This window comes from Syzygium oleosum, unplaced genomic scaffold, assembly GCF_021117445.2.
Source record: "Syzygium oleosum isolate NSW1041296 unplaced genomic scaffold, Sole_v2.1 Sole_v2.01, whole genome shotgun sequence".
NCBI classification, from domain to species: Eukaryota; Viridiplantae; Streptophyta; class Magnoliopsida; order Myrtales; family Myrtaceae; genus Syzygium; species Syzygium oleosum.
Genome location: NW_026607485.1, coordinates 22,823,612 through 22,850,945, shown reverse-complemented (window position 1 = coordinate 22,850,945; position 27,334 = coordinate 22,823,612). Strand labels below are relative to the sequence as shown.

Sequence of the window (27,334 nt, the reverse complement as noted above, 5' to 3'; positions counted from 1 at the left end):
GAACTGTTCCGTCCGATTTGATTCAAGCCGTTCTTGATCCGGGCGGTTCCTTTTACGGTGACAACGCTGAGTCCTATTGCAGGGGCAGTCGGCAACCACCAAGTATTTACTTGTCCGTTTCAAGCAACCCCTTCGCAACACGACTACGTGTCCTCGCCCTTCCACGCAACCCACTCGTGTGCACTCACTCCACTCCTCCCATCTTCATCTTCAATGCAAAGCAGAGCAAGTCACTCCAAGAATCCTTGTCTCCCCACCACAGCGACCCTTCTCCTTTTTTAAGCAATCACTAAAGCATCATCATCATCGTCAGTATTGGGTCCAAAGCAAAAGCAACCATTTCTTTGGACGCACAGGAGAGCAAACTCTCCATATATAAAAGCACTTCCCTTATCTCGTCCGCAGTGTGTCCGTCTCTCTCGTCCCCGTTTCTTGCTTTGCGTGTGAGAGAGGGGAGAGGAAAGAAAAGAGGAGGAAGAATGGTGGTCACGACGACGGTGTCGGACTCCGATGAGCATGTTCACTCCACTTTCGCCTCCAGATACGTCCGCGACCCTCTTCCCAAGTAGGCACTCTCTCTTGATTTCGTGCGTTGGGCCATTTTCTGATGCGGGGTCTTGTAGTTTTTCTTCCTGGCTGCTTTCGTTGGTCGACATGAAAACGTTCGAAGTTTTTTCCTTTTCTCGTTGATCGTTGCTTTGAATTGTTAGACAAGTGGGATTTCTGGACAAGTTTGAAGGCTTGCGTGCGAACCTCCACAGTGTGTGTTAAACATCTGTGCTATGAGGAAGGTGGTGGGGAAAAATATCGAGAGTTTTGTGCGATCGTTTCTCTCTCTTTTTTGACTGTCTGCGGAGAGCGGAGATGGGTTTTTCTTGTTTTTTCGTCGTAGATCGTTGATTAGTGTTAATGTGATTGCTGTCGATCGCGGGGTAGGTTCAAGATGCCGGAGCATTCGATACCGAAAGAAGCGGCTTACCAGATAATAAGCGATGAACTGATGTTGGATGGGAATCCGAGGCTGAACTTGGCTTCTTTCGTGACTACGTGGATGGAGCCGGAGTGTGATAAGCTGATGATGGCTGCAATCAACAAGAATTATGTCGATATGGATGAATACCCTGTCACCACAGAGCTCCAGGTTCTGTCCCCTCTTTCCCATTTTCTATTAGCTTCAAGTGTTTGTGTTGAATTTTAATGCAACACTCGCGTTTACATTTGTCTAAATGTATCTGCGTGTGGGTTACTTCTTAATTAGGGGTTTGTAGTATGATAACAACAAAGAAAGGAGACGGGATTACTTGAAAACAGGAAGTTGATTTGTCAGAAGCTGGATTGAAGATATTGGGGTGCCGGATAGTTCTTTGTTATACTTTTCTTTTGGCATACTTTGGAATTCAGAGTCTTCTACAATTTTGCATCCTTTGGAATTCGGAGTCTTAGCCTGATTAACTCTTTACGCCTCTGATGAAACTACATAATTTGTTAGTCAGTATTTTATCGATCTTGGTCTTTTATTATTCGGGCAAAGATTGAGTTGTGTTGGACTGATTTTGCAGAACCGGTGCGTTAACATGATAGCCCACCTGTTCAATGCTCCCATGGGAGATGATGAGACCGCAATCGGTGTCGGGACAGTGGGGTCGTCAGAGGCTATAATGTTGGCAGGGTTGGCAATGAAGAGGAAGTGGCAGAAAAAGAGACAGTCCGAAGGAAAACCTTTTGATAAGCCAAATATAGTTACTGGAGCCAATGTGCAGGTATGCCTCACATTCTCCCGGTAAAAATTGCTTTTCACGTACGTTTGAGGCAGACTTGTTCTTAAAATTGATTATTATTTAGTCCACACATTGTCTTGTAAGAACTGAGTTCGTATGTTTTAAGCATTTGATTTGGTGACGCAGTTCATTCAATTTGCAGTCTGATCTAAGTCGTTTGATATCAGGCACCATTTTCACCAAAAAGGTGAAGGTCTTTTTAATCTTGTAGACATCGCAAGTATACTCGAAATCGATATTAACATGGTCTAGCGACGGATTACGTTATTCCATCATGTACTGTTAGACCAACATTCTACTGACTATACCAATCTAAGGTCCACTGCACTTTAGGTACTTGTATGTTGTTTGCGGGATGCTTAAGCTATTTCTTTTGTATTTCATAAATTTCGGTCTGTTGGTTCAAACCAGGTTTGCTGGGAGAAGTTCGCTAGGTACTTTGAGGTTGAGCTGAAGGAAGTGAAACTGAAGGAGGATTATTATGTGATGGACCCAGCGAAAGCTGTCGAGATGGTGGACGAGAATACGATATGTGTTGCAGCGATACTTGGTTCAACCTTAACTGGAGAGTTCGAGGATGTGAAACTCCTTAATGATCTCCTTACTAAGAAGAACAAGGAAACCGGATGGGACACTCCCATTCATGTTGATGCTGCAAGTGGAGGGTTCATAGCCCCATTTCTGTACCCGAATCTCAAATGGGATTTCCGTTTACCACTAGTTAAGAGCATTAACGTGAGCGGTCACAAGTATGGCCTTGTTTATGCCGGTGTTGGATGGGTTGTTTGGAGGAGCAAAGAAGAGTTGCCCGAGGAACTCATCTTTCACATTAATTACCTCGGGTCTGATCAACCCACTTTCACGCTCAACTTTTCTAAAGGTAATGCCAAGAACTTAAAGTGTAATATTACTTGTCTAACTGCAAATTTTGCTCTTTCCTGGTTGCGATGCTGTCAATACTGTATGAGGACTTGATACCTTCAGTGAAGCTTTAGAGGAGTGATCTTTAATAATGGAAGATGTCCTTTTTCCAAATGTCTATATGTATATATATGCAATCTTGAGGAGTGATCTTTAAGTGACTTTGCTGTCCCGTACTAATTTGTGTGGCTCGTGATCTTTCTACTTGGTTATTCTGGCAGGTTCGAGTCAAATTATAGCTCAATATTATCAGTTAATAAGGCTGGGGTTCGAGGTGAGTTTGCATGTTCTTTTTATTTGATGCTCCAAGTGTAAACTTTAAAACGGAAATGTCGCTCTGAGAATTTTAATCGTAAAACCAGCATGAAGCATTGAAATGCAATCACCATCGAAACCGGTATGAACCATTGACAGGGAGCGGAGGGACAAATTGATTAGTTCTTGGTTAAATGACATCAACTGAAATTACTCCACACATGTTTCGGACTTGCTAGTTGAGTTATACGCGATTGTCTCATCATGCGCATCCGTACACCATTGGCAAAAAACTAGAAGTATGATGGTCGTTAACCGATGATTCCTACCATCGACCTTGGATCTATATTGGACACTGGCAGAGTTATTGAGCATTGACGTCAGTCGTAGGATCAGTTGGCTGTTTTAAAAACTATGGAGTTCTAGTTGGCTACTTTAACAATGTTATAGAATCTTTTTCTGTCTGTTTGACTTTGAATTTTGAAATGTCTCGACTCTGCATCTGCAAGGGATACAAAAACATCATGCAGAACTGCATGGCCAACGCTGGCGCACTGCGAGAGGAGATCAAAAAAATGGGCCGGTTCAACATACTGTCGAAGGAAGATGGCGTGCCGCTCGTCGCCTTTTCCCTTAAGGACAGCAGCCGGTTCACGGTATTCGACATAGCCGAGGACCTGAGGAGGTTCGGATGGATCGTGCCGGCGTACACGATGCCGCCCGACGCGGAGCACGTGGCCGTCCTCCGCGTCGTGGTCCGGGAGGACTTCAGCAGGGGCCTCGCGGAGAGGCTCGCGCATGACATCGAGAAGGTCGTGAAGGAGCTGGACGGGAAGCCGAGCCGCGGCACCATCAAGGCCGCCCACGTGACGGCCGCTGCTGCCGAGGGGTCGGGCAGTGACAAGCGTGTGAAGAAGAGCGTGGAGGAGACTCAGAGGGAGATCACAAGCTATTGGAAGGGGCTGGTGGATGGCAGGAGAACTGGGGCTTGCTAGGACTATGTCATTTCATGTGCTGGGTTGCAACGTTTGTTTGTGCTTGACTGCTTGTTTATCTTACAAGAAGCATTAAGGGTAATATTTCACCGGTATTGAGAATGTGAAGCTACTATGTTGGTGGGTCCGTCTTTACTCTTAAGCATTGTTATTGAAAATTGTCTTATTAATATGTAAATATTATCTTTATTTTTTTTAAACGCTTCAGGCTTCCTTTTTTATTTTCTTATTTTCCAGTATTGAGGATATATATGGACACGGCATGTTGTATTCAAAACGGAAGATAACTAGTGTAAACTGTAAACAATCGTGACCTAACTGCAAATAATTACTAGTGTAATAACTATATTCTGATGAACAATATCATATAATTGTGATAAAAAAGAAACCGGGTCTTAAGGTAAAATGAAAAAATCGAATGGTCCATTAAACTATGTTAGAGTTTTTATTTTTGTTTCGACGGTCTTTTTAGATAAAGGAAAAATTGATTCATACCCTTTTTCTTAAGAGAGGTTGGATCCTTATATCATTTTTTCTTTGGATTAAAAACGACACGGGACATATCCATTAAAATAATCACGCGACATTCATTTTGTATCGTACGCCAATTCGTGCATGGGTTCTCGGTAAATACATAGTATTATATTCTGTTATACGGACAGGAAGCAACTAAAAAAGTCTCACATAATACGGTATCGACATTTCTCGCAATCCTAAACTAATCTCCATCCCATCGATTCGATCCGATCCACCCACGGAATGGAAATTTTCCGCGGGAAAGCGAGTAAATCGCACTTTATGATAAAGATAACTATTTCCTTTATTAATTTAATTGTTATCTTGACAGGAGAAACGGGGGTCGAGCTTCGACGTCAATGCGCCGTCGTTTCGGTTTCAAAACGCGACCATTGCAGTGGGCCGCGTGGGCCCCTAAACTAAAGTTCCCGCCATCTCCACCGCGCAGGGAGGCGGGTTTTCCCGCCAAAATGGCGGGAGAGCCTTTTTGTTGAATTGGGGAGAACGGTGGTCGGCTCCTCCAGCGCATTCCCGTTCGTCGTCGCGAGAGAGAGAGAGAGAGAGAGAGAGAGAGGGGGCGAGAGAGAGATGAGCAGCGGCGCGGCGGCGATGAAGAAGGTGGTGCAGAGGAAGTTCAAGATGAGGGGCTACACCCTCCGGGTGGACGCCCTCGACGCCGTCATCTCCTTCGCCTCCCGCTTCTCCGGCGCCGAGGACGACGCCCTCGACCTCCTCCTCGATCAGCTCGACCACGAATCCCGTAAATCTCTTTGCAAGAAGAAAAAAGTTTGCTAGATCGATCTATTGAGGTGCTTCGATTGCTGTTTTGTTTAATCGAATCGATGTGGTGCGCGTGTTGTGGTGCTGCTGTTGGCAGTGACGTCTTCGATCATCGACAGAGATCCGGTGAATCGGGTGGTGAGCCTCTTGCTGGAAGCGGAAGCCGCGGCGGAGGAAAGCCCTAACGCGGCGGCTTGCGAGGGTGGTCGGGGATCCGCGCTCCGCGTGATCGACGCCTTCTTGGTCCCCAAGTTTCATTACGATCCGGTCAAGAAGATCTTTTACGAGTACTCCTCCTTCGCTTTCATCTCTTCATGTCCTCTATTTCGGCTCCCTCATATGATGTGGCTTCGGCATTTTTACAAAATTGGAGGCGCTTCGAGTAGATTATAGCTCTCTGGAGGGGTTGGAGATATCTTCCGAACTAGGGTGCTTTGAGTCGATTTCAGAGCATTTGAAATATCTTCTTTTGCTGTTGGAGTCACTAAAGGACTCTGGATTTGATTCTTGATGCAAAGTATGATTTTTGAATCCCTTTTCGAGATAATCGGTTCCCTTTCGCACATTTTGCGCGGGGAAGACAATTCTGAATCGGAAATTTAGTTCGTTGGATTTAGGAACAGGGGCTCCTTGTAGAAGCTATAAGTGTCTTTCGGCCGGATGAGGGCATTTGAAAATGCGGTGCTTATATGGAGTTTTTTTTGGCTGGTGTAGGCACACTGGAAGCCTGCCCATTCATGGTGAGGCCTCTGCAAAAGCGAAGCTTTATAAGGATAGGTTTCTGCTGCTGTATCAGAGACTCTCTCGTGATCAGCATTTCGCGAAGCCTGCATTCGAAACTGAAACGACCGAGTTTGGAAGTTGCGAGGTAAGTCGACGGTCGTCCCAACCATACTTAATGCTGTCAGTGTACTGTTAGTCTTTAGTAACCCCAGCACCTGCCGAATGTGGGTATACCGACTGGCTTTAAGAAATGAGCAGTGAACCTTTCATCATTGGAACTGACTCCAGTTCTGTCACACCCGTAAATAATTTTGACAGATATCTCCAATCCAATCTCTTGTCGGGCAAACTGGACGGAGATGGGTAATGGGTGTGATTTCTCAGTTGGAGGATGGCCATTTCTACTTGGAAGACCTCACCGCTTCTGTAGAGATCAATTTGTCCGATGCAATATCCTTTTTAGATGATGTTCTTTTCATGCCAGTGAAAGTTTGTTCAGTTAGCTTCTCATAAATTGAAGTCTTCCTGCTTTTTCATTTCAACTCTATTTTCTTTGGCATCTTAAGAAGTGTCTATATTACCCAGGGGTTTGATAATTCTTTTTACCTTCTCATATGATCTGTGAAATCTGACTTCCCAGTCAGCCTACCATATAGAGACCGGTGCACAGCTGCAACTGCTTTTGATAGAGTCTGCTTCTAGGCTTTTCCGTGCATAGATTTGTCAAAAAAATCACGTGAATAGCTCTTGTGAAGTTGGGAGGAGGGGGTGAAAGGATGGAGAATGAAGTGAATGGATCTCATTTGAAATGAGCTGAACAATAGTCCAATGTAGTGCAGATAGCCATGTTTCACGGGATGAGCACATCATTGTTTTTCTCTTTCTCTAAAAAATTCTTAAGTACTTGTGATTAAGGTCAAGTATATTTAACTACAAAGAGAAGTCCCATACTGTTGTTTTCTTTGACAAGCAGTACAAGATAACGACAGGTTTCTTTACTGAGAATACCATAGTTGTAGCAGAAGGTCAGATGCAGCTGGAGGGGATTTTTAAGGTGAGTTGTGGCTTCTGTATTGGAATCTTGCTAGATTTTTCACTAACCGCCGCATTGTTCTCCTTTAACTTATTTTTGCTTTTAATATATCTTGATACATGATGTGTTGCAACTGACAAGGGAGTCTTTTCTGTTGGTTATTTCAATCATACACCGAGAAACCTTAAGAAATGAAGCAATCAAATTGACATCTGTGTTGTTTTACTTGGGAAAAAAGTTGTAATATAATTTTTTCGCAAATATACATGTTAATCCCTGTTGTGGGGGAAAAGGCATACGAAAATGTTAGAAAATGTCGTAAACAAGTTTAAGCTGATGATTCATAACAAGACATCATGATCACTTCTAGTTCATACACCGGTAGTGATATTCCGCTAAGATGTTGCAATGGAACTCTCTCGTGCTTTTGCAGTTGATCTAAGACAAATGCTTCTACATGCATGGCTTATTAATTTTAGTTCTGGTCATGTACTTTCCTTTCTCATAAGCTTACATGATTTACTTCTGCTTTCATTTTGTGAAATCGATGTCCTTCTAGATATTCTTTTTCTATTCTCAAAATCTGCGAATTATTATCATAGTATCTTAGTAATTGATTGAGGATCCTTTTCCAGATCAACTTTTTCTTGATTTAGTTTTTTAAAAGGTTAGAGATACAATCTTTACATCTTTCAACTCTGCTCAGAGTGTTCTATTACTCTGTCTTAGTAGCCTCTGGCTAAAATCTATGAAAATGTATCTTTTTAAATCGACACTCAGTCTAATTGTCTTGACAGTTTTGATTCAATTGGCAAAGTACATACAATTGCCTAAACATGATTGCCAAAGTTGCACGCTCCTATTCACATAGCTCTAACTAAATAGGTTTTATCTATCAGAATTCCTTCTTTCAATGGATAGATATGTGGCGTGAATTATCCGAACACATAGATGAAATGTCTGGCAGATTGAGATCGCGATGTACTACTTTCATAATTCTCTTTCTTCATTTCTTATCTGTCTTTTCAACCAGTACACAATGTCTTCTAGTTTACCGTAATATGAGAAATCATTGTGCCACAAACTTTCATTGAGTATGGAATAAGCAAACTGTTCTCTTAAAACAGGTTCCTAGTTTACAAGGAAAATCTTTCACTGAGTTATTATTTATCAATCACCAGTAGTATTAAGTTTTTACATCACTTACATGAGTTGTTACAGAAGTTATTTTAGCTGGTTTTCTTGTGTTTTATGATAGTTATCAATTCAAGTTTCTAAGATTTTTTTGGTTTGTCATGGAGATCTTTACGTGCGGATTTCCTCCTTTAGAAGACCGAGATAAGTCTCTGAAAGCACTTGCAGGGCTTGATTTTTTTGGAGGCGGTACATTAACCAAAGAGGAGACTGTATCCTGAACACTATATGGATTTAATAGATGGTGAAAATATCCAATTAGTTTATGAAACTTCTGCTGGATTATATTTTTCCTTTACGTGGTTTACAGCTCAGACTTGCAGAGTTAGAAAAAAGAGCAGTTAATGACATGTTCATCATCATGTCTGATGTTTGGCTAGACAATGAAGAGGTTATTTATGAAGACCTGCTTTAATTTATTTTTGAAGTTCTACTTTTCAGTGTGGTTTGATTTGAATATCATCTTTGTCCGTAGAGAAGGCTATGGGAAAACTAGAGACAGTCCTCGATGGATTTGAGAATGAGGAGGTAGTTCCTTCATTGTTTGTGTTAATGGGGAACTTTTGCTCTCGACCCTGCAACCTTTCTTTTCATTCCTACAGTAGCATCAGGTGAGCAATGCATTCAATTCTTGTTATATAGAAAACACAAGTTTCTTCTATTTTCCTCTGTACAGATGGTTTGTAGTAGATGGTAACAAGTAGTGTGTAAATGTAGAGCACAGTTCAGCAAGCTTGGGCAGATGATTGAATCCCACCCACGTCTGAAGGAGCATAGTCGGTTTTTGTTTATTCCGGGCCCTGAGGATGCAGGTGATAAATACATATGATCTGATTTGAATTGCATGGACCTCATTGCTAAAGCCCTAAGAAAATCGACTTCCCCTTTTTTCAGGTCCCTCAACAGTTTTACCTAGATGTGCTTTGCCAAGATATATCACAGAAGAGTTTCAGAGTCGCATTCCAAATGCCATATTTTCAAGCAATCCTTGCAGGTTGTTCTTAGGATGATAAATCCAATTATGAAAACGTAGAACTTCATAATGACATTGTGAATATGTGCTGGGTTTTGTCTGCTTGTACCGACTAACACCTTTTGTTTTATCTTCACTGTTTCTGTCCTGCGTTCCCTGACAGAATCAAGTTCTATACCCAAGAAATTGTATTTTTCCGCCAGGATTTGCTATACAGGATGCGTCGCTTGTGTCTGATGCCTCCCTCCACAGAAGAAACGAGTGATCCTTTTGAGCATGTAATGTTCCTAACAGTCTAAAGCTGCATAAGATTTAGCTTGCGCACCTCACACTTCGCTGCTACCGCTATGAATCTAATCATGTCGTTTGCTGCAGTTAGTTGCTACAATAACGCATCAAAGTCATCTATGCCCTCTCCCTCTTGTCGTGCAACCGGTCATTTGGAATTACGATCATAGTCTCCATCTGTATCCAACTCCACACACGGTAATAATAGCTTCGTATTCCCTAATTTTCTATTAAAATTATGCTTTGCTTGTAGAGGTTCAAGATTATGTGAAAGGACTTGATGCCATTAAGAAAAAGAAAAGGATAAATGTTCCTTGTAACCTCACCGACGTTTTATTTTTTTGTTTCTAATTCAGATAGTTTTAGGCGACAAGAGCGAGCAGAAGGCGTTCAGTTACACAGGAATCACTTGCTTCAATCCTGGTTCTTTCTCAACTGATGGCACCTTTGTTGCTTATCGCCCTTGCACTCGAGAAGTCGAGTTATCAGCCTTACCAGCATAAAGAGATCCTAACAGAACATTATTTATCGGCCAACCACCTTCATCTGAGGACCGGAAAAGCTAACTTGTTCGTAGCGTACCATTTGTGGAAGATAACCAAGTCACTTGTGTACAGAATTGTTAGGCTATGCAGAAGGTTTTTTTGGCCACTGGCCATGCGGAGACTCAAAGATGCATTCATAGCATTCTACCCGAAGAATAGGTTTAACTTTTCTTTGGTTAATTTGTACCATCTTCCATATCATGATAGGCATTCGTGAAAATGGGAGGCAGTTCTTTTAGTGTAAAGGAGAACATTGCTCCATTTTCCGACTGCTAATACAACTCAAAAAGTTTCGAGTGAATATTACCTGCTCTTTTTCACTAAAAGCTTCTGAAAACAATGCCGCAGCATCGTGAACCATGCTTCATCGTTAAGGGTTAGAGTATAGAAGCTTGGCTCAGAGAATACTCTGTTTGCCTTTCGCCCCATATCTGAGTCTCGCATTTCAGATATGCATTTGAAGTTCTGATTCCAAATGTAGCCTTCCAGAAAATAAAATCAACCAAGTAATATGGTAACCCTGAGATTATATTCTAAATCTACAAAATTCTCAATGCCTCTTCCCTGTGCTGGTGAGGCCCTCTGTAAGACGGTCTTTCATGGTGTGCCCCCTTCAAGCACCTCCTGCATGGTTCGGTATCAATCGAAATGCTCCACTGAACTTGGCTGCACTTAGTCCACAACCAGATGCTCAGTCTCTTGGACGAAAAAAAAGAAGTCAATTTGTTATGGTGTCAACAGAAAACAGCTTCCATAACAATGTAGTCGCATGTATTGACAACTTACAGCGTTAACTGTCAACACTCTATACATGTAATTACCCTACAAGCATTTGTCCTGAAAATGGAAGAGTAACGTTCATGAATTGTGTAAACTCTTTCGAACACAGCTTTCGTAACCGGAATATTCTCTACAACAAAAAGCGCACACTCGCTACCCTCAGACATTCATTTCTTTTCCCACCCTTCTTTTGTCCGCCTTGTCTTCATGTTTTTCCTTATGTCATGTCATCATTCATCTGCTGAATTCACAAAGAAGAACACAAGAGATGCCACATGACCCCAGAATATGAAGTGCATATGACGTCATGATACGATATCATCTTGCAAAAGGATCTCATAAATATCAGTCCGCAGATTTAATTCTTTATCCCTCATCACTTCTTGCAGATCAGATAGCTCTTTGGCACTTAGGATGGAATTTAGTTTGAGAAAACCATCCAACCACAACTTTTTGGACCTGTGAAAAAGTACATAAGCAAACGACGAATATATTAGGAATAACTACCAATATTTAACCATAACAGAATCACAGCAGCGGCTTTAGTGCCGTAAGATTCACAATAGCGTTAGAGGCAAAAACTGCACATTGATCGAGGTACATAGGTTTCCCTATTTACATCTAATAGAAATGCAAGCGATGAAGAAGTAAATTAGCATGAAATCCCGAGCAAACTCCTTTTCATTTAATGATTATCACTTTCTTTAACATCACTTTCTTTCGTTATAAATCAACCGGGCTATTTTTCATTTAAAATCACTTTCTTTCACCAGAAGATTCTTTGACCGAATTTTAGGCCAGAAAATAAAACCATTACTCTCAACATCAAGCTGCTCTAAACCTCGCCCTATTGTAACCACATAGTTTTGAAACTTATCGCAACTTCCTTTTGCATTGCCATAGTTTCACTTTTTGTTTTTGCCATAGCATCGCCTATTTGGAACATTTCCACCAAAATAAACTGGGAAGCACATATACAGCAAATAGCGAGTGTCTCATCTCTCCATCTAATCAATATGCAAACCTTCCAAAACTAAGCATTACTTGTTCTTCGACTTAAGGTGAAAGCACTCACCATGGACAGGCGTGAATGGCTCGAAAGAAAATACGCCTAGCTCCAGAAGGGTTTTGTGCTATATCAATCTCATATGCAATGTAGGAGCGCCACATTAATACAGATGTCCGCAAACTGTCATTTGCCAATGCCCTCTCAAACAATCCATGTATTCTGTGCCTGGAACCACCTCTGCCCATCTCAAATGCCAAAGCAAAAAGCCATACCACTACCGAAGGTCTCCTGGAAATATTAAAAGGAGTTATCCTCTCAAAAAAGCTTATCCAGACGATCAATCAAACAGTGGAAGGAAAAAAACAGGAACATGCACCAGAATGCTTAACAAAGAAGCTGCAAAACGTACTTTGTTGAATACTTAAAGATAGGAGGTTGTTTGTGGCAGAAAAGAGACTTCTTTTGGAGGTTGAGAGGTTAAAAGAAGGAAGAGACCCTATGTCACTTTAAAAAGAGAATTGTTTACACAATGAAAAGGGGTAAAGACCAAAAGCTTCAAAAGGATCCTTACTCCATTTAAATCTATCACAGGAGCAAGCTCTTGTCCAACAGAGTAATGCAAAAACACAAGGAGATTTTTCTGGTAAACCATAGAGATGGTTGATAAAGTTACAGTGGTTCTAGGTTGATCGATTCCTTCACTATCGGTCAACCAGGAACCATAGGCAACCCAACCCCCCTCCCCTCCCCTCCCCCCCTCAAAATAAGATAAAAAAATCTCCCCCAATAAGCTGAGTAGAAAAATCATGATAATAAGATTCAGTTAGCCAATAAAAATAAGTGCAGTGTTTGGTGAAGATCCACACAATTTACCCTTTTTTTTATCTAGACTTAATCTTCCGCCAAGGGAAAGGCAATACAATTACATAACAGGGACTGTTTGTGTGTGTGTGTGTGTGTGTGCGTGTGAGAGAGAGAGAGAGAGAGATGGAAAATGACTAAGTAAAGGAAATATAATTACTTGTGGCATAATTCATCAAACGTCCAGCGCAGCTTATTTGGTGATGTATAGAGATGGCTGATCTCTACTAGAGCACTGAAAAGTTCTGGACTGTATGGATATGTCTGCAATCCATGCAAAATGGAATCCCAAATTTTAGATAGACCCAACTGCCCATGATGTCTCTGCAGCATCTTCACGTAATAGTTAAACAGATATTCAAGTTGATAACTGTTACTTCTTCTCTCTGGACAGAAGGAAAACAAATATCCTATCAACATATAAACTAAAATGAAAAACTAAACCACCATAAAAATTCAAATCCAAGGATAGTGCATGTAAACACAGTAGTAGTGTCATGCCTAATTTCGAGCCAAAAAAAGGCAGATATTTGTGCATCCATCCTCTATCACTGTTGTTGGCAGTTGATAACTAAGTCTGACACAATTTACATCAAAAAAGGCTGATTTCAACGCTTTGTATGCAGATAGATATAAACATAAAGATGCCCGCACCCTAAGCCCATATCACAGAATTCTAGCTTAAAGCTCTACTAAATAAATGAGACCGAGCTTTTGGGTTACTGAAAAATCACTTTTCAATACGGATAGTTTGTTAGACTATGTTAGACTATGTGGACTCTCTCTCTCTCTCTCTCTCTCTCTCTCTCTCTCTCTCTCTCTCTCTCTCTATGTAACTTTTGTATACGGGTAGCACCCCCTTGAGTACCTTTCGTGTACAAATTTTCCTATTAATCTTCACCCCCCCCCAAAAAAAAAAGAAAAGAAAAGAGAGAGACTGAGTTACCTGGAAGCACCATTGAAAGAGCTTGATCTAAAACCTCTATACCTGTTGCCCATCCACTAGTCAACTCCTCAAACAAAGCAGCCGAACAGACAAGAGCAACAGACTGATCGTTCACAGAACCACGCGACCATGCTGAACGTACTGTTCTCAATCTCTCTCTGAACCCCTGGCGCGCTCTAAGCAGTTGCATTTGTGATGGTTGGCATTTGAATGAGCTGTACGCTACACCACTCGCTAGGCAACACAAAATATGCATTGCACGAAATAAGGACTCTTGATCATCGACATGATTGCCGAAAAGCTCTACTTCGGCATACCAGAAATATAACAGTGGAGCATCAGACTGTCGTTCCTGATCAAAAGAAGGTGAAAATTTAATGGCAAATAGTAATTCATGCGCCATTTTCTTCAGATAAATAATTCATGGACAAAGAGAACGAAAATTCTTTCATGGGGTTTCTAGCAATTCCAACAATAGAAATAGAGACATGCTTCTACCAGAAAGTGGGGCATTAGATTACCCAAAAAAAAAAACGAAAAGAAAAGAGGCAAAATCACAAGACTCATTTTGCAGACAGGATAGCCAACTCAGCCCGTGACAATGCACTTCAGATTAATAATAAAATTCCAAAGCTTTTCACTAGCATAACCGAGGTGTAAAACAAGTTATGCTCTCAATTTTAAGCAGACACAATGTAAGACTGATAGCACAACTTTCTGATGTAAAAACATGAGTCAAGCTGCTTTACTCGGGACCAATATCTGATACTATAGGAAACTTCAGAAACCACTGGAAGGATGTCTGAGGAGACCGAAACCTTACCGGAGGAAGTACTTCAGCAGATGACAATGCCATGTCGAACACTTTTCTTGCAAGATCAATATTCCCAGAAACAGCTTCTCTCCGTGCATAAACTCCGCAGAGTAATATATCCTACGATACCAGCAAAGCAAAAACAGTAACACTGTGAATACAGTCTTAGGTCAAACCATGAAAATATAAATAGACATACGTAGTGTGGAGAATTTTCTATTCCAACTTTTACTGTAGACAAGTGGCCCCTTAAGAACAGCATGCACAAAGACATCAGGTTCACATCCCTTAACTTAAGCCATTAGACATCTAAAGCCAATCATGATTCACACATTAATTTTCATATTCCAAAACCTTCCTCTTTTCTGCAAAGCAAGTACTTGGAAAAGACAATGCATAACTTCTTATTACAATAAAATGCCTGTATACGAGGATTTGATAAGTCCTAAGACTACCAATCTTGCACCATCAAGTTCTCCTTTATATTTAATTTTTCTTCTCAACAAGTCAAGTTTTCCTAACATTTCATGTAATGTAAGGCTGCTGATCTCACATAAAAATCGCTTTTTTCCATCTCCATCCCAAGGTTTGAGGTTCAAAATGGTTAATCATCCCCTTCCAAATAAGGGAGACGCCACAGATGCAGCAACTGCCGAGAGATGATACTCATAGATTGCTTAGGAAGAAACATGTAATGAGCCTATCCTCTCTTCTCTATTCACTTCAATATCTATTCTTGATTAGTGCAGTATCAAAAGCGTCTCAACTTACACCAGAATTAATACCTGACGATCCCTTTTTAAGAGGCTCTTTGCAAGAACACGACATGGTGTTCCAGAATAGCTAAGAGAATTCATTTTCGTAACTGAAAGCTCTTCAGCAATGAGTGCTGCTTCTTCCAAGACATAGTTTCTTGGAAAAGCAGTGAGACAAAGTAGGATAGCATTGCGCAGAAAACTCATCATGGGGCCCTTTTCAGAAATGTCATTGTTACAGCTCAAAAGGAATTCCATACTGCAACTGTTTGAAGTATTATCCACTTTCTTTAATGTATCGTGGACTCTTCTAAACCAATGTAATAAAGCATCAGGCAATTCTTCAAGGCTCGGGATTTTCTCCAACCAGCTTGAGTTGTTTGTGCAAATCCTAAGACAAAGCCAGTATCATTATGAAGTGACAACATAATGAATGCATGCAAAGTTGCCATCACTCATCCAAATGTATGGCAAAGACAAAAGTTGATCGACACAGTATCAGTATACCACTCAAAATTAAGCAAAGAACTTGAATTTTAGTTAAAAAACTAGAGATCAGCACATGTTTGAGATGCCGCACACCCCAAATTCGTAGTGAAGTACAAAGAGGTAATCAAGTTTCGACAGAAAGCTCATGATTCTACATGATAATCAACCGGTTGGTATGAATTTATGCATTAGAAGGGTGTTTCCACTCAGTTCGACTAAAGAATCATCTTCCGTTTCAATTGCTTATGAATCCAATTAAAGATGTATAAAGCCATGTCAGAAATACAAAAGCTAGCATCCTCAGAAAACCAGATGTCAGCTATGTTCTAATCAAATACAGTTAAATAAATTCCTCCAACTATGATCCCTACTTGAACAGAGTTGCATCCGTTACTAAAACAAGTTAGCATCTGGAGCACCTTGCTGCCTAAACATACCGATGTCTCTGTTTCAATATCTAATACAGCCAAATCAGTTATACATCAAACAACTACCAGGAATTTCAATGGATGCCATGAAGATCATCTGAATTTCCTGCACAAGGATTGACAGACTACTGTCCGATCTTTAATCACATGGGAGCTCCTAAAAGTTCTTAAGCATCCTCAGAATAAGAGAACTAAATTGGTTTAGAAATGCCAAGGGATGCGCTGAAGTGAACATGACATTTCCAAATATGACCCAAATGACCAACCACAAGCAATGGTAATGACTAAAGCTGGCAGTAAATTATGTATCACTTGATATCATTGTCATTACGAGATATGAAATATGATGCAATTTAATGCAAAGAAGAGGACAAAACTGTCATGCATCGCCAATCTAGTGCAACCTACCTCTGAGATATCTTTCCACCAAAAAATTCAACGAACTGTGTCACTAAGAACAATCGGCTCTCTTCTGAGCACAGTGAGAACAAGTATTCACAAACATCCTCAAACAGAATGACCCCAAAAAGATCTTCATCCTCCTCTTTGTCACTATCCTCATTAGTACTAGACTTTCCTGCTGTTTCAGAGTAAAACTCCTTTTAGTACCACATGGAAAAACAAAAACTAAAGCATGAAAGCTTGTTCCTGCTGGAGCAGAAACTAGCATCTAAACTGAAAAAAAAATTACAGAAACTGGGAGAGAGAGAGACCTGATTTTGCATGTACAGGCATCCAGTGAATGCAATCTCTTGAGGACTCTTCTACCGACCATCTAGTCCAAGTGGAAACGTCTTTGACATTGTCACTGGGACCGGTGTCGACATCAATTCCTAGCATCTTTAACAAAGTTTCAGTGTCGTCTTCCTGGTTTGTGTCCTCGGGCTCACCATCCTCCTCGACATCCTGAACAGCAGCATCAGGAACCCCTTCCAATGGTTTATCAGTTTCCTTGTGCTTGGACAGTGGTTCGAACCATCCTGTCCAACCTCCTTTTTCGTTGTCTTGCGAGGTCTCCTCCTTGATTATCCTCTGCCTATATTCCTCCTCCTTTTCCAACCACGTGGACCAACCAATTGCCCCTTCTTCTCCAACTCTTGCACCACCACTGCTCCAAAAATGCTCAAAGAGCCTTTGCTTACTGTTCTCAGTCAGGCATAACGAAGGACAAAACAAACTAAATTCAATTTGGGCCTGGAACAAAGCTGTCGCCAGTTCCCGGTAACCAGCCTGCCACTCAAACCTGCAAAGGCTGATAAAAACCTCAGCAAGTCCAAGCTCCAGCTGTACAACAGTGGGATCACGAGATGCATCAGACATCTGGGAAACCTGCACAAAATAGACAAAGTAGCGAACAAAAAATTCTAGTTTAGCGGGAGTTTTAGAGACCCTAGCATCAAATAAAAAGCCCACATATTTGTCGCCCAAAGAGACGGCCATAAGTCTTACAGATTTTGATTTTTGACTACAATGCATAGTAGGGTCGATCTGTTTTGTATAGAGCTAAAAATTTGATTTAATAGTGTTGGTGTGGCAATATCAGGTGATCATTTGATGGTGCGAGATTATGAAGCACTCTCTATTCTCTCGTCCTGCATTTTTTAGTTTTCTTTCTCTCAAGTGAGTGCCAATCAAAAGTCACATTCATTACAAAGTATGTTGCCATCTTGCAAACAAGTACATCAGCAAATCAAAACAAACAAGATAAACAGGTCTATCTGTATTGTTACAGTAAATGAGAACGCCAGTGATCACTTTATAATGACCAGTCTACATAACCAGTCCCATGCAAAAGCGAAATTTTCTCCACATGAAGTCAAATTCTAGTTCCTCCTTGTGTCTTTCCCATCACAGGAATCTGTTAGATCTACATAATAAAAGAAAACAGGAAATCGCTAACTAATCAAAGCTTCTCAAACTGTCATCATATGTAATGATATCATTCCCTTAGATTATAGTTTTTGCTTACTGAGGACAAATCTTGATAGCAACTTCCTTTCTTTTAATTGTTGGAATATGTATACTTAAGAATCTCCCAAACAACCAAAACATTAAAAATACCCAAATAACATATCTTTTCTTGGTTTTTATTTCTTTCAATCTAATTTCTAGGCTTGTATTTCTTTGAAGAAACCTAGTTGGCGTATTTCCCCCTTAATGGTTTTTCAGTGCCTTTGAATGTCGATATCTAGATACATATATTCATGATGAATCTATTGCATAAAAGAAAAAAAATCTGCAACCAAGATGCTTGGAATGACAATGTCGTTTTTTTCATTTTGGCTAAAGGCTTCCTTCATCGGAGGCAGATAGTTAAAAAGTTCACACACGAGCTTCAAAGTGCATGTGCTTGTGAGCTAACTATCACATCAGAAAACTTCAGAAGGGAAATAAGGAGCATCAATAACAGCTCCACAACAACAGCCCATTTGCTTCAGTGAAAACCCAAGATATACAGCACCATATTAATCCTCAGTATACTAAAAGCCAGTTTCAGGGCCGGAGAATTGTTATATGTAACAAAAAGAGAACCTGCCTAAGCTGCTTGATGCATGATGAAGATAGCGCTTGGATTGCATGTGAATACATCTTCCTCACTTCAGAAACCTTGAACCGGGAAAATTCTCCCTTAAGAATACGTAAAAACTCTCTCCACAAATTCGCACTACTTGAATGCTGCACAAGTATCTTCTCCCATCTTCCAAGGAGCACATCGCTGCTATCTCTGCTCTGATAAGCTTTGAGGAGACGAAGTAACAGTTCTTCATTATCTGGGTTAAGCTCAGCTGCTTTCTCCAGTATACCAATCTTCTTTTCCAGAGTTTGCAAGCGAGCACCTTTCTGTGGCTGCCTACTTGCTACCTTATCTTGAAATTCAGCAAATTCTAGCCAAACTTTGTCGTCGTTGGGATTTTCTCGAGTCCTCCTATTAAACTCCCGGGTCTTGCGAAGCACCTCATCTTCCCAAGATTCCTCGACCATAAAAGTTTCAACAACTGAACCAACATCCTTACTGTCTTGCAAAGTTTTGGGCTCCATTAAAGAAATGAACTCTCCTGGGAGGTCAGAAGTGGATTTCCTTGGTGCCAACATACGCGAGCGCTTATAATTTCTATGACGTTCCAAGGCTGAATACTTTGGAGACCAATATCTTCCAGCAGATTTTAGTTTACTATCCAGTGCATCTACATCACCATCTGCATCCAGAATTGAACCCTTCTGCTGATACAACCTTCTAAACTCAATGCCAATAGTCTTCTCAGGATTTAAAATTTTGTGGCGAGCCACATCCATTCTGCAAATAGGGTAACCGTTCAAGATGGCTTCATGAACAGACCAAAAAAAAAAAAAAAAGATGGCTTTATGCAACTAACAGAAGGAATTATTCTGTTTGAATTATTACGCATAAATAAGCTTAGACTCAAAGGAGCTGAGCTACCAGAGAAAGTTTACTTCTACAAACAAATTCATCCGCATTTCAAAGACCACAGATGTCGCATGGACTGAAAGAAACCAAGTGCGTACCTGTAGATGCTTCCGAAAGCCAAATTATCGCGGTCGCCACGAGAATCGAAGTAGTAATCTTTGGCAGGCTTCAAAGCCGAACCAGCCCATGCCCTCACATCAGACTTCCTCGAGCCGAATTCACCCGCTCCATCGTCTCCTCTCTCTCTGGATCTCTTCCTCCTGCGCTTGCTCTTCTTCTTCCTCCTCCTGCTCTCGCTCTTCGAATCTCCGCCGGACTCGGACGACTCCAATAGGTCGTACGAAGTCCCGGTAGCGGGCAAGTCGCCCTCCCGTCCCCTCCCTCTCCCGTCGTCCGATTCCGATTCCGAACGCGGGGAGGCATGCCGGTCGTGGACGGAGGAGACGGCTTCGTTTATGGCGGCGAAATCGGCGGTGAAGCTGGAGTTGGAGAGCCACTGAGGGACGCGCGGCGCGACTGTGGTGCCGGCGGCGGGGGCGTCGGACAGAGGGAAGAGAGAAGACGTGGTTCCGGGCTCTTCTCGCGATTCTACTGCGCCCGTCTCGCCGGCGGCCATGGCGGTTGCCGCTGCTTCGGCTGCTTCGCTCTCCATCGGAACGTCGAACCTCGAGCTCTTCCGCGATGACGACGACGGAGACCGACTGACTGCGGTGATAGTTAGCCCCGATAAGGCGAGTGGGTCCGCTTTATAAAACGGGTCGTACCATTTTCGAGCGGGTTTGGATCGGATCTATTGTTTGGGCTTTTAATAGGCCCGGCCCAATGGAAGAGGATGGGGGCCGCGAGTGGTCATTGGATTCGGGTCGGACCCCTGCATCGGACCTAAAATATTGTTTAGGCCCCCGATCAAGAGAGAATACGAAGAAATTACGGGAAAGATTATCGAAAAAGTTATAAATCTCTTGTAATTTTGTCAATTTGGTCCCAAATATTTTTTTCTGTCAATTGAGTCATAAACCTTTTCCATTTATGTCAATTTAGAAATTGTTCCCGAGAAAAAAGAAGTAGGTTTTGTTTTACATCTTATTTCTTATTAAAATCTATTCGCTGGCTACTTTTTTATTCCGGGAAATAGAAAAATTAGCTGACGTTACCAAATGAATTTCTGTTCTTTTATTGTTGGGGGAACAAAAGAAAAAAAAAAGAGAAACGGGATAGTTACCAAACATGTCCTAAATGTAAAAATTTTCCCTCCTTCTCTTCTTACAAAGAGATTTCGAAAATTTCCGCTCAATCTTTCATTCTCTACGCTTTCTTATTCTCCCAAACGGACATTAGGCCCCAAGTCGTACCGCTGATTCTTATTCCAAATCTCAATTTAGGCTTCGAGCAGAATCAGTTGCTAGCAAAACGTTTTTCACAAAATATACCATCGTAAATATTTAAATGGATTTCACACTATAATATGATACGTGCAAAATTATTAATTATAACATCGTTACTCATTAGAGCTCTTGATTTAACAAGATCAGTCTTGAATGGAATAGCGTTACAATAAGCCATCAAAAGATGAGCACCTGTATCGCTGCCCATGTTAAATATCTGTTCTACTGCGAAATTGTATAACTTCCTTATTAAATAATACTCCCAGAATTAATTTTGTTCACATATACCTTTTCTTATTCGCATCAATAATAATATTAATTGTCGCGATATTTAATCAAATACACCAACTTAAATAACCATTGTTGACATGTATCAGGACACCTATTGACCAAATCCAATAAAAAAATTTCGATCTCAATGCACTGATTATGCGACAAACGAGAAAGATAATATTTTAAAAATGACAAACTTTCTCGGTTTGGATTTTTTTTTTTACTCATACTCTCGGTTTGGATATTAACGAGGCACTCGTTAAAGATAAAATTATACCGTGGTTAAAAAATCTATTATTCTGGTCAATGTGTCGTGATGTTTTGAATTGAAATGAGTTGCTCATCTTCTTTTCGATTGGCCAAGGATGACATACTTTTATGTCAAAACACCTCAAAGTCAACTTTTGGTCCACACTTTTCCCAATAAAATTGAAAAAAGAAAACCCTAAATCAACTCATTACCTTAATTTGACTTTGCTATCATCCATTTTACAAAAATTGATCTATAACTTACTTTTCCCCAATTCGTGTATTTCGGTTCGAAATTGACAAAAAAAACAAAATTAGTTCATTTCTAGTTATTTTTTAGGAAAATTTCCTTCACAACATTTTATCAGGAGGTCATTCTGCATTCAATTTTCAAATCAATTTTAAAATCCCAAGCCGAAGGTAAAAACCCCAATTAGTGATTCCGATCAATTCTTCATAATTATTTCTTTTTTTTGTCAAAATTCTTCGTAATTATTTCAAATTAACCAAAATTGGACACAATTGATTGACCGAAACTCAATTCCAATATCAATTTTGACAAAGTCATGCCAATTGAACTCGATATGAGTAATTTGGTAATCCAATGATTAGGGAATTCAAGAAAAATGGGTCCAATTCGCACGATTCACTTTGACCCATTTTAGATTAGACATTAATTTGATCAATTGAGATTCAATTTTGCCAATTGAGTCTCAATTGCGTGCATTGGTCTAGTTCGGTACTGCAACTTAGCCCAATTTATAGGGGAACCTAGTCGAGCAAGCCAAAATTGGTTAAATTGTGTCCACATTTCAAATTGATTTGATTCAATTTAATCAAATTTAATTCAATTGAGTCAATTAATCATAATAGGGCTAGAATTGCAAGGAAATTAGAATTAAATTGAACTGGAATCAAGCCGATTAGACTCGGTCCGATCGGGTCAACCTGGCATTGATCGGCCGATTTTTATGGCCATTCTTTAGCCAGCCGGTGTCCATTCTGACCAATCATAGCCATAGCCGACACTCCCGTTCCCTTATGCACAAAAATTACCAAATTGCCCCCTCTTGACAAAAAGACCTAAATGCCCCTAATCCTTGTCACTTCAAATTGACCAATATGTGCCTTTCTTAATAGCTAAGCAAATGATCTTGGCCATTTATTGTTAGCTCATTGAAATCATCCATTATGCCAAGTCATCAATCCTTGTCACTCAAGATAAATCAATGAGAAATTCTTTAATAATAAATTCTACGACTATATCAATTATTTTTATGTGAACAATGTATAATTTTACATCGTATTTAAAATAATCCCATTGTCTTCTAATAATAAGAGTGTTCATACATGTACTTTGCACGTTCGTTGCACGGGAGGTGCACATATGATGCATGTGCATTACATGAGATAAAAGATATTGATGTGCCTTTGTGCTTCGAGCAAAAGAAAGGACCAAGACAACTATTGAGAACAGTTACAAAAGAAAAATTTCTCTTTATTTTCTTCACAACCCCGATTAGCACTTATCTATAGCTAAGTGTAGTTTTTAACCTAAAATGAAAATAGAAAAGAAAAGAAAAGAACAGACAAAGAGGCCCTTACTAATAAAATTTGGCTTAATGTATTATATTCCCTATATACATACATTTTTTGGAATTTCAATTTTGAAGAAGTTCTACAGAAGGTTCTATATCAGCATTTATCACCACCCAAGACAATTTGAAGGTGATAAGAACAAAAGTAGATAAAATTATAGAGTATGAATATGGATGAAACAACAATTACGAATATACGCTACAATATGTTATCCAAAGAAAAAGTAGCATCAGTGCTCAGGTCAAACATAGAGGAAACCACACCCACACAACACGACAAACGAAGGACGGTTGTTCATTCTACCAAAAAGAAAAGAGAAAACAACATTCGTAGTTTCAAACTAACCCGGCTCCCATCCGAGGAAGAGCTCCACCTCGCGGCTCTTCATAATACACAGGTAGCAACCGCTTGGGAGCGAGCGATCTATGGGGAACGGCTAAGCAAAAGTGGAATGACATTTGAATAACAAAGACAGAAGAGATATGGAACTTACTCGGTTTATATTGGTTCCTCACCTCGATAGGGAACAAACATCTAAATTGGATATTTTTAGATACTTTTTCAGACCTATTCTACGAATATATGTTATCTACAACTAAGAAAACAACAACTACTAATATGGATCAATACAATAATTACGAATATACGTGTTATCTACAACTAAGAAAAAAATCATCATATGGCGCATGCCGTAGATGGCGGAGGAGGAGTTGTAGATGGCGCACTTTAGCTGGCATGAGTAGTGCACCGCCTCGTTGTGTGCTTCGGTGGCACTACTGCATTTTGTGCAATGAAGATTGTGAGAGAAATGAAGATTGTGACTTAAATGGCTGAGCAAGAGATTTTGATAGTTGATGAAGGAGACTGAATGGCGGAAAGGCTTTATTTATAGAGGAGGGGAATGGCATTTCCATTATTTTCTAAAATCAAAAGCGAGAGAAAATGGAAAAATAGAGAAAGAAAATGTACCGTAAGCCATTCATTGCCGCCGCCTCGTTCTCCGGGGTGATGCTGGCTAGAGGATAAAATTTGGATTTTCAAAACCTTTAAAATAATCCCATCATCTTCTAATAATAAGAGTGCGTTTAGTACTTTTCACATGAGTTACACGTGAGATGCACGTCCATTGCACGTTCAGTGCACGCACGATGCATTACATGAGATAATAAATATTGATGTGCCTCGTGGAATAAACAAAAAAATCAATTTTGAGTGTACATTATATACTGGTTAAAGTCTTTTCTTGGGTTCTACGATTTTGTCTTTTTGAACCTCCATGAAAATAATATTTTCCAAGACTTGGTTGTCTTGTCTCTCTTCGCTAAAGTGACAATTGTATAATTTTTATAGTAGATTAGTGTCGAAGTGTAGTTTAGATAGTGAGAATAAATTCTCTCCTCCCATAGCTCAGCTTCAGTATGATGGTCATACTCTTAGAAAACATAAAGTAGATGGGAAATAATTAATTCTAATGTCTAACCATGTTCGCCAGTTTAATGATTTACTATAGTACCGAGAACAATAACAGTAAAAACAAATATCAACTATCTAAAAGTAGAAAGCGAAGAGACATTGGCAGAATTTTTTGGCTCACTAGATTGGATCTACAGATACAGGAGGAAAATATAATATTGCTTGCGAAATGGAAAATCACTCGAGAACATTTTGCTGTAGATGTCAACTGAACACATAAATTGTCTTCAATGAGGCATTGGAGCCGCTCTTCGGACCATTTCACATTGTGGAAAAGCTAAATATACATGACAAAGGGACATATGGACATATGTGCCCATAATTATACGTATGCACATTTGTACATATATATATAAATAATAGGCATAGCATCTTCTACTGACAACAGCCTAACTTAATCAGTACATCTACAGGTTGAAAAGGCCCACCGGCTCTGTTGTGGACACAAGAGACCTGTATTTCTTCAGCGCCCCATAGAGTCTCTTAGGAGAGAAAACAATGCAAGAATTGACACATCTTTTCCAAGAAAACAAGAGGAAAGTGCCCAGAGAAGACACTATCAATTAACTTCCCCATAGCCTCTCTCAATCCTACAGTTCTGCCACTTCCAATCTTTCCTATAGTTAAGTTTGTGGTAAGCTTCTTTAATCAACTCTCTCCCTCGACAGTTTGGGGAAAAACACAAGGATTAGACCTACCAAATGCAGCCTTAGTGTATTACTGCTTCTAAAACATCATACCCCATCATGCATTGAAATGCCATTAGACCTACCAAACTACTAGCTCCCAATGTTGTTCTTCTTCCATCTTCAAGCTCCCCATTTTAAACAGCCCTTTAATCCACTCTCTGGAACAGATGCCAGCTTGATAAGTCTTAAAAAGCAAGAGGCATTTGCAAAATGGAGCACGGCAAGGATCAGAGGCAACAATTGAAATACATAAGGAGCTCATTCTTTTCTCGAGGTTTCTCGATGAGAGATTTATTAGATGGTTCGACGGAGCCTTTCATCTCTTTACAGGTGTGATAATTGTGCCTATACGAGATGTCACACCTACACCTCTACTTGATCTGTTAGTGAAAAAAAAATTTCCCTGCATTTCAGAGTCCTCTCCACGAAATCCTTCACCCACCAAGAGCAAAAAATCTAATTCATCCTCCATCAAACCTTCTTTCTTCCTAGCCTGAGCAACAAGCTACAACTAGAATATCAAGTCTCCACACCTATAAAATGATTGATCAGCTCAGCTAACAAGAACATCCACTAATTAACTGATAATGCCATCATAGTAGTCATCCAAGCCTAATTGAGTATTCTGAATCCTCTCATTTCGACAACTAGATTATTTTGTATCCCTATTCGAGGTGAAGAAACAAATAATATATACCCTGTACTTATGCTAATTATTGAGACCTAAATAACTGCATGAGCCAAATACAAAATGGTTTATCTAGTTTCATCCTAAAATAATCAAAATGGTTAATATCACGAAAAATCTCAAACTGATATACTTGTGACAAATTTACCCAAAACTAATTTTTTGACCATCAAAAACCCTAAACTGGTACACCTGTGACAAATTTATCTTCAGTTTGTTTCCGTTAAATTTTACTGTCAAATTACTTTGTTAAATGACACGTGACAGTTAATTGATGTACCGGTTTTATGTTTTACTATACATTTGTCACGGGTGTATCAGTTTGTGATTTTTTGTGGTATTAATTCAATTTAACGGAAACTAACGGAGGGTAAATTTGTCACAAATATACCAATTTAGGATTTTTTAGTGGTCTAAATATTAATTTGGGGTAAATTTATCACATATGTAACAGTTTGAGATTTTTTGTGGTCAAAAAATAGTTTGGGGTAAAATTGTTACAGGTGTACCGATTTTTGAATTTTCGTGGTATTAACCCTAATCAAAACTCACCAAACTCTCATCGTCTTATCCAACGATCACATTGATTCTAGATGAAGGGTTTGAAATATCATATGAGGTAATTTCGGTGATAATGATTCTCTAATAGTAGACATAAGACTGTTCAGTGGCGATCTTGTTGGATTCAATTACCTTAGGACCATCTTGTTGCAATATTTATAAAACAAAACTGTAAAATTTGTCCACGTTAGCGCCGGTCATGCCACATAGAATGACCGATATCCTCATTAGTAATTTGACAAATTGTCAAAAGGACTAAATTGACACAACTGAAAGGTTTAGAGCTCAATTAATCGCCGTACAATAGGCTTATGCCTTTTTGGATAATCTCTTCAAAGCAAACTTACTACTTTCTGGCCAAAAAAAAAAACTTACTACTTAATCTTTTATAATCGCATTTATTCTTGTATTTTATGCATTTGTTAGAAGAAAACACAAGAAAAAATATATTCGATGTCATACTGTTGATGCACAACTTAGCCTCCAAGGATCTATTAAGGTTTTCACTACCAATTGGACCTACAGGCAGGCTATGTTACTTCCATTCTCTTATTGTATTTCCTAATATATGTAATCTCACTTTCATCCAAATTGATTGAATTTGTAAGAACCGTACTTGCAAGTTCATGTCATCACTAAATGTGATCTTTAGCATTATAGCATGGCTACCGAAACAACTGAACATTAAGTTCAACTTTGGCGAGATCCTTTTGCTGCATGTTTCTGGTAGTTACACACTATTTTAAGATCATGACATGTTCGGCGACAGTTAACGGTGATAGAGTTTCCATAAATTATAACCAATGTGAAAAGGAAACGATTATAATACTGTTACATTGTCACAGAAGAATAGGTAGCGAGGTTCTTTTTTTGTAGACGTGTGAAGTTTTTCTCCGAGGTAATAGCA

At 39.9% G+C, this 27,334-nt stretch overlaps 3 protein-coding genes across 6 annotated transcripts; 2 read left to right on the top strand and 1 right to left on the bottom strand.

The window, feature by feature from the left end:
• The first annotated feature begins 369 nt into the window (after window positions 1-369).
• On the top strand, window positions 370-4,149 carry LOC115676259 (glutamate decarboxylase-like). The gene is made up of 6 exons (XM_030599138.2): window positions 370-565; window positions 937-1,141; window positions 1,560-1,760; window positions 2,190-2,658; window positions 2,921-2,973; window positions 3,464-4,149. The coding sequence occupies exons 1-6, from the start codon at window positions 480-482 to the stop codon at window positions 3,947-3,949; spliced, it is 1,500 nt and encodes a 499-aa protein (XP_030454998.1). The 5' UTR covers window positions 370-479; the 3' UTR covers window positions 3,950-4,149.
• Window positions 4,150-5,001: 852 nt separating this feature from the next.
• LOC115676258 (DNA polymerase epsilon subunit B) lies at window positions 5,002-10,302 on the top strand. The gene is made up of 14 exons (XM_056312973.1): window positions 5,002-5,005; window positions 5,036-5,225; window positions 5,343-5,532; window positions 5,960-6,113; window positions 6,287-6,457; window positions 6,942-7,022; window positions 8,303-8,407; window positions 8,506-8,586; window positions 8,676-8,806; window positions 8,913-9,007; window positions 9,090-9,189; window positions 9,332-9,446; window positions 9,544-9,654; window positions 9,813-10,302. The coding sequence occupies exons 2-14, from the start codon at window positions 5,054-5,056 to the stop codon at window positions 9,957-9,959; spliced, it is 1,653 nt and encodes a 550-aa protein (XP_056168948.1). The 5' UTR covers window positions 5,002-5,005; window positions 5,036-5,053; the 3' UTR covers window positions 9,960-10,302.
• Window positions 10,303-10,750: 448 nt separating this feature from the next.
• Window positions 10,751-20,217, bottom strand: LOC115676257 (uncharacterized). Of its 4 annotated transcripts, none has more exons than XM_056312956.1 (10): window positions 19,609-20,217; window positions 18,616-19,378; window positions 16,797-17,412; window positions 16,492-16,663; window positions 15,197-15,557; window positions 14,421-14,531; window positions 13,598-13,949; window positions 12,812-13,061; window positions 11,857-12,078; window positions 10,751-11,240 (listed from the first exon to the last, which is right to left on the bottom strand). In XM_056312956.1, the coding sequence occupies exons 1-10, from the start codon at window positions 20,160-20,162 to the stop codon at window positions 11,087-11,089; spliced, it is 3,555 nt and encodes a 1,184-aa protein (XP_056168931.1). In that variant the 5' UTR covers window positions 20,163-20,217; the 3' UTR covers window positions 10,751-11,086. The 4 variants fall into 4 exon arrangements, with proteins under 4 accessions (XP_056168931.1, XP_030454993.1, XP_056168937.1 ...); XM_030599133.2 differs by having other exon boundaries at window positions 12,812-13,037; XM_056312962.1 differs by having other exon boundaries at window positions 16,492-16,660.
• Window positions 20,218-27,334: the final 7,117 nt, after the last annotated feature.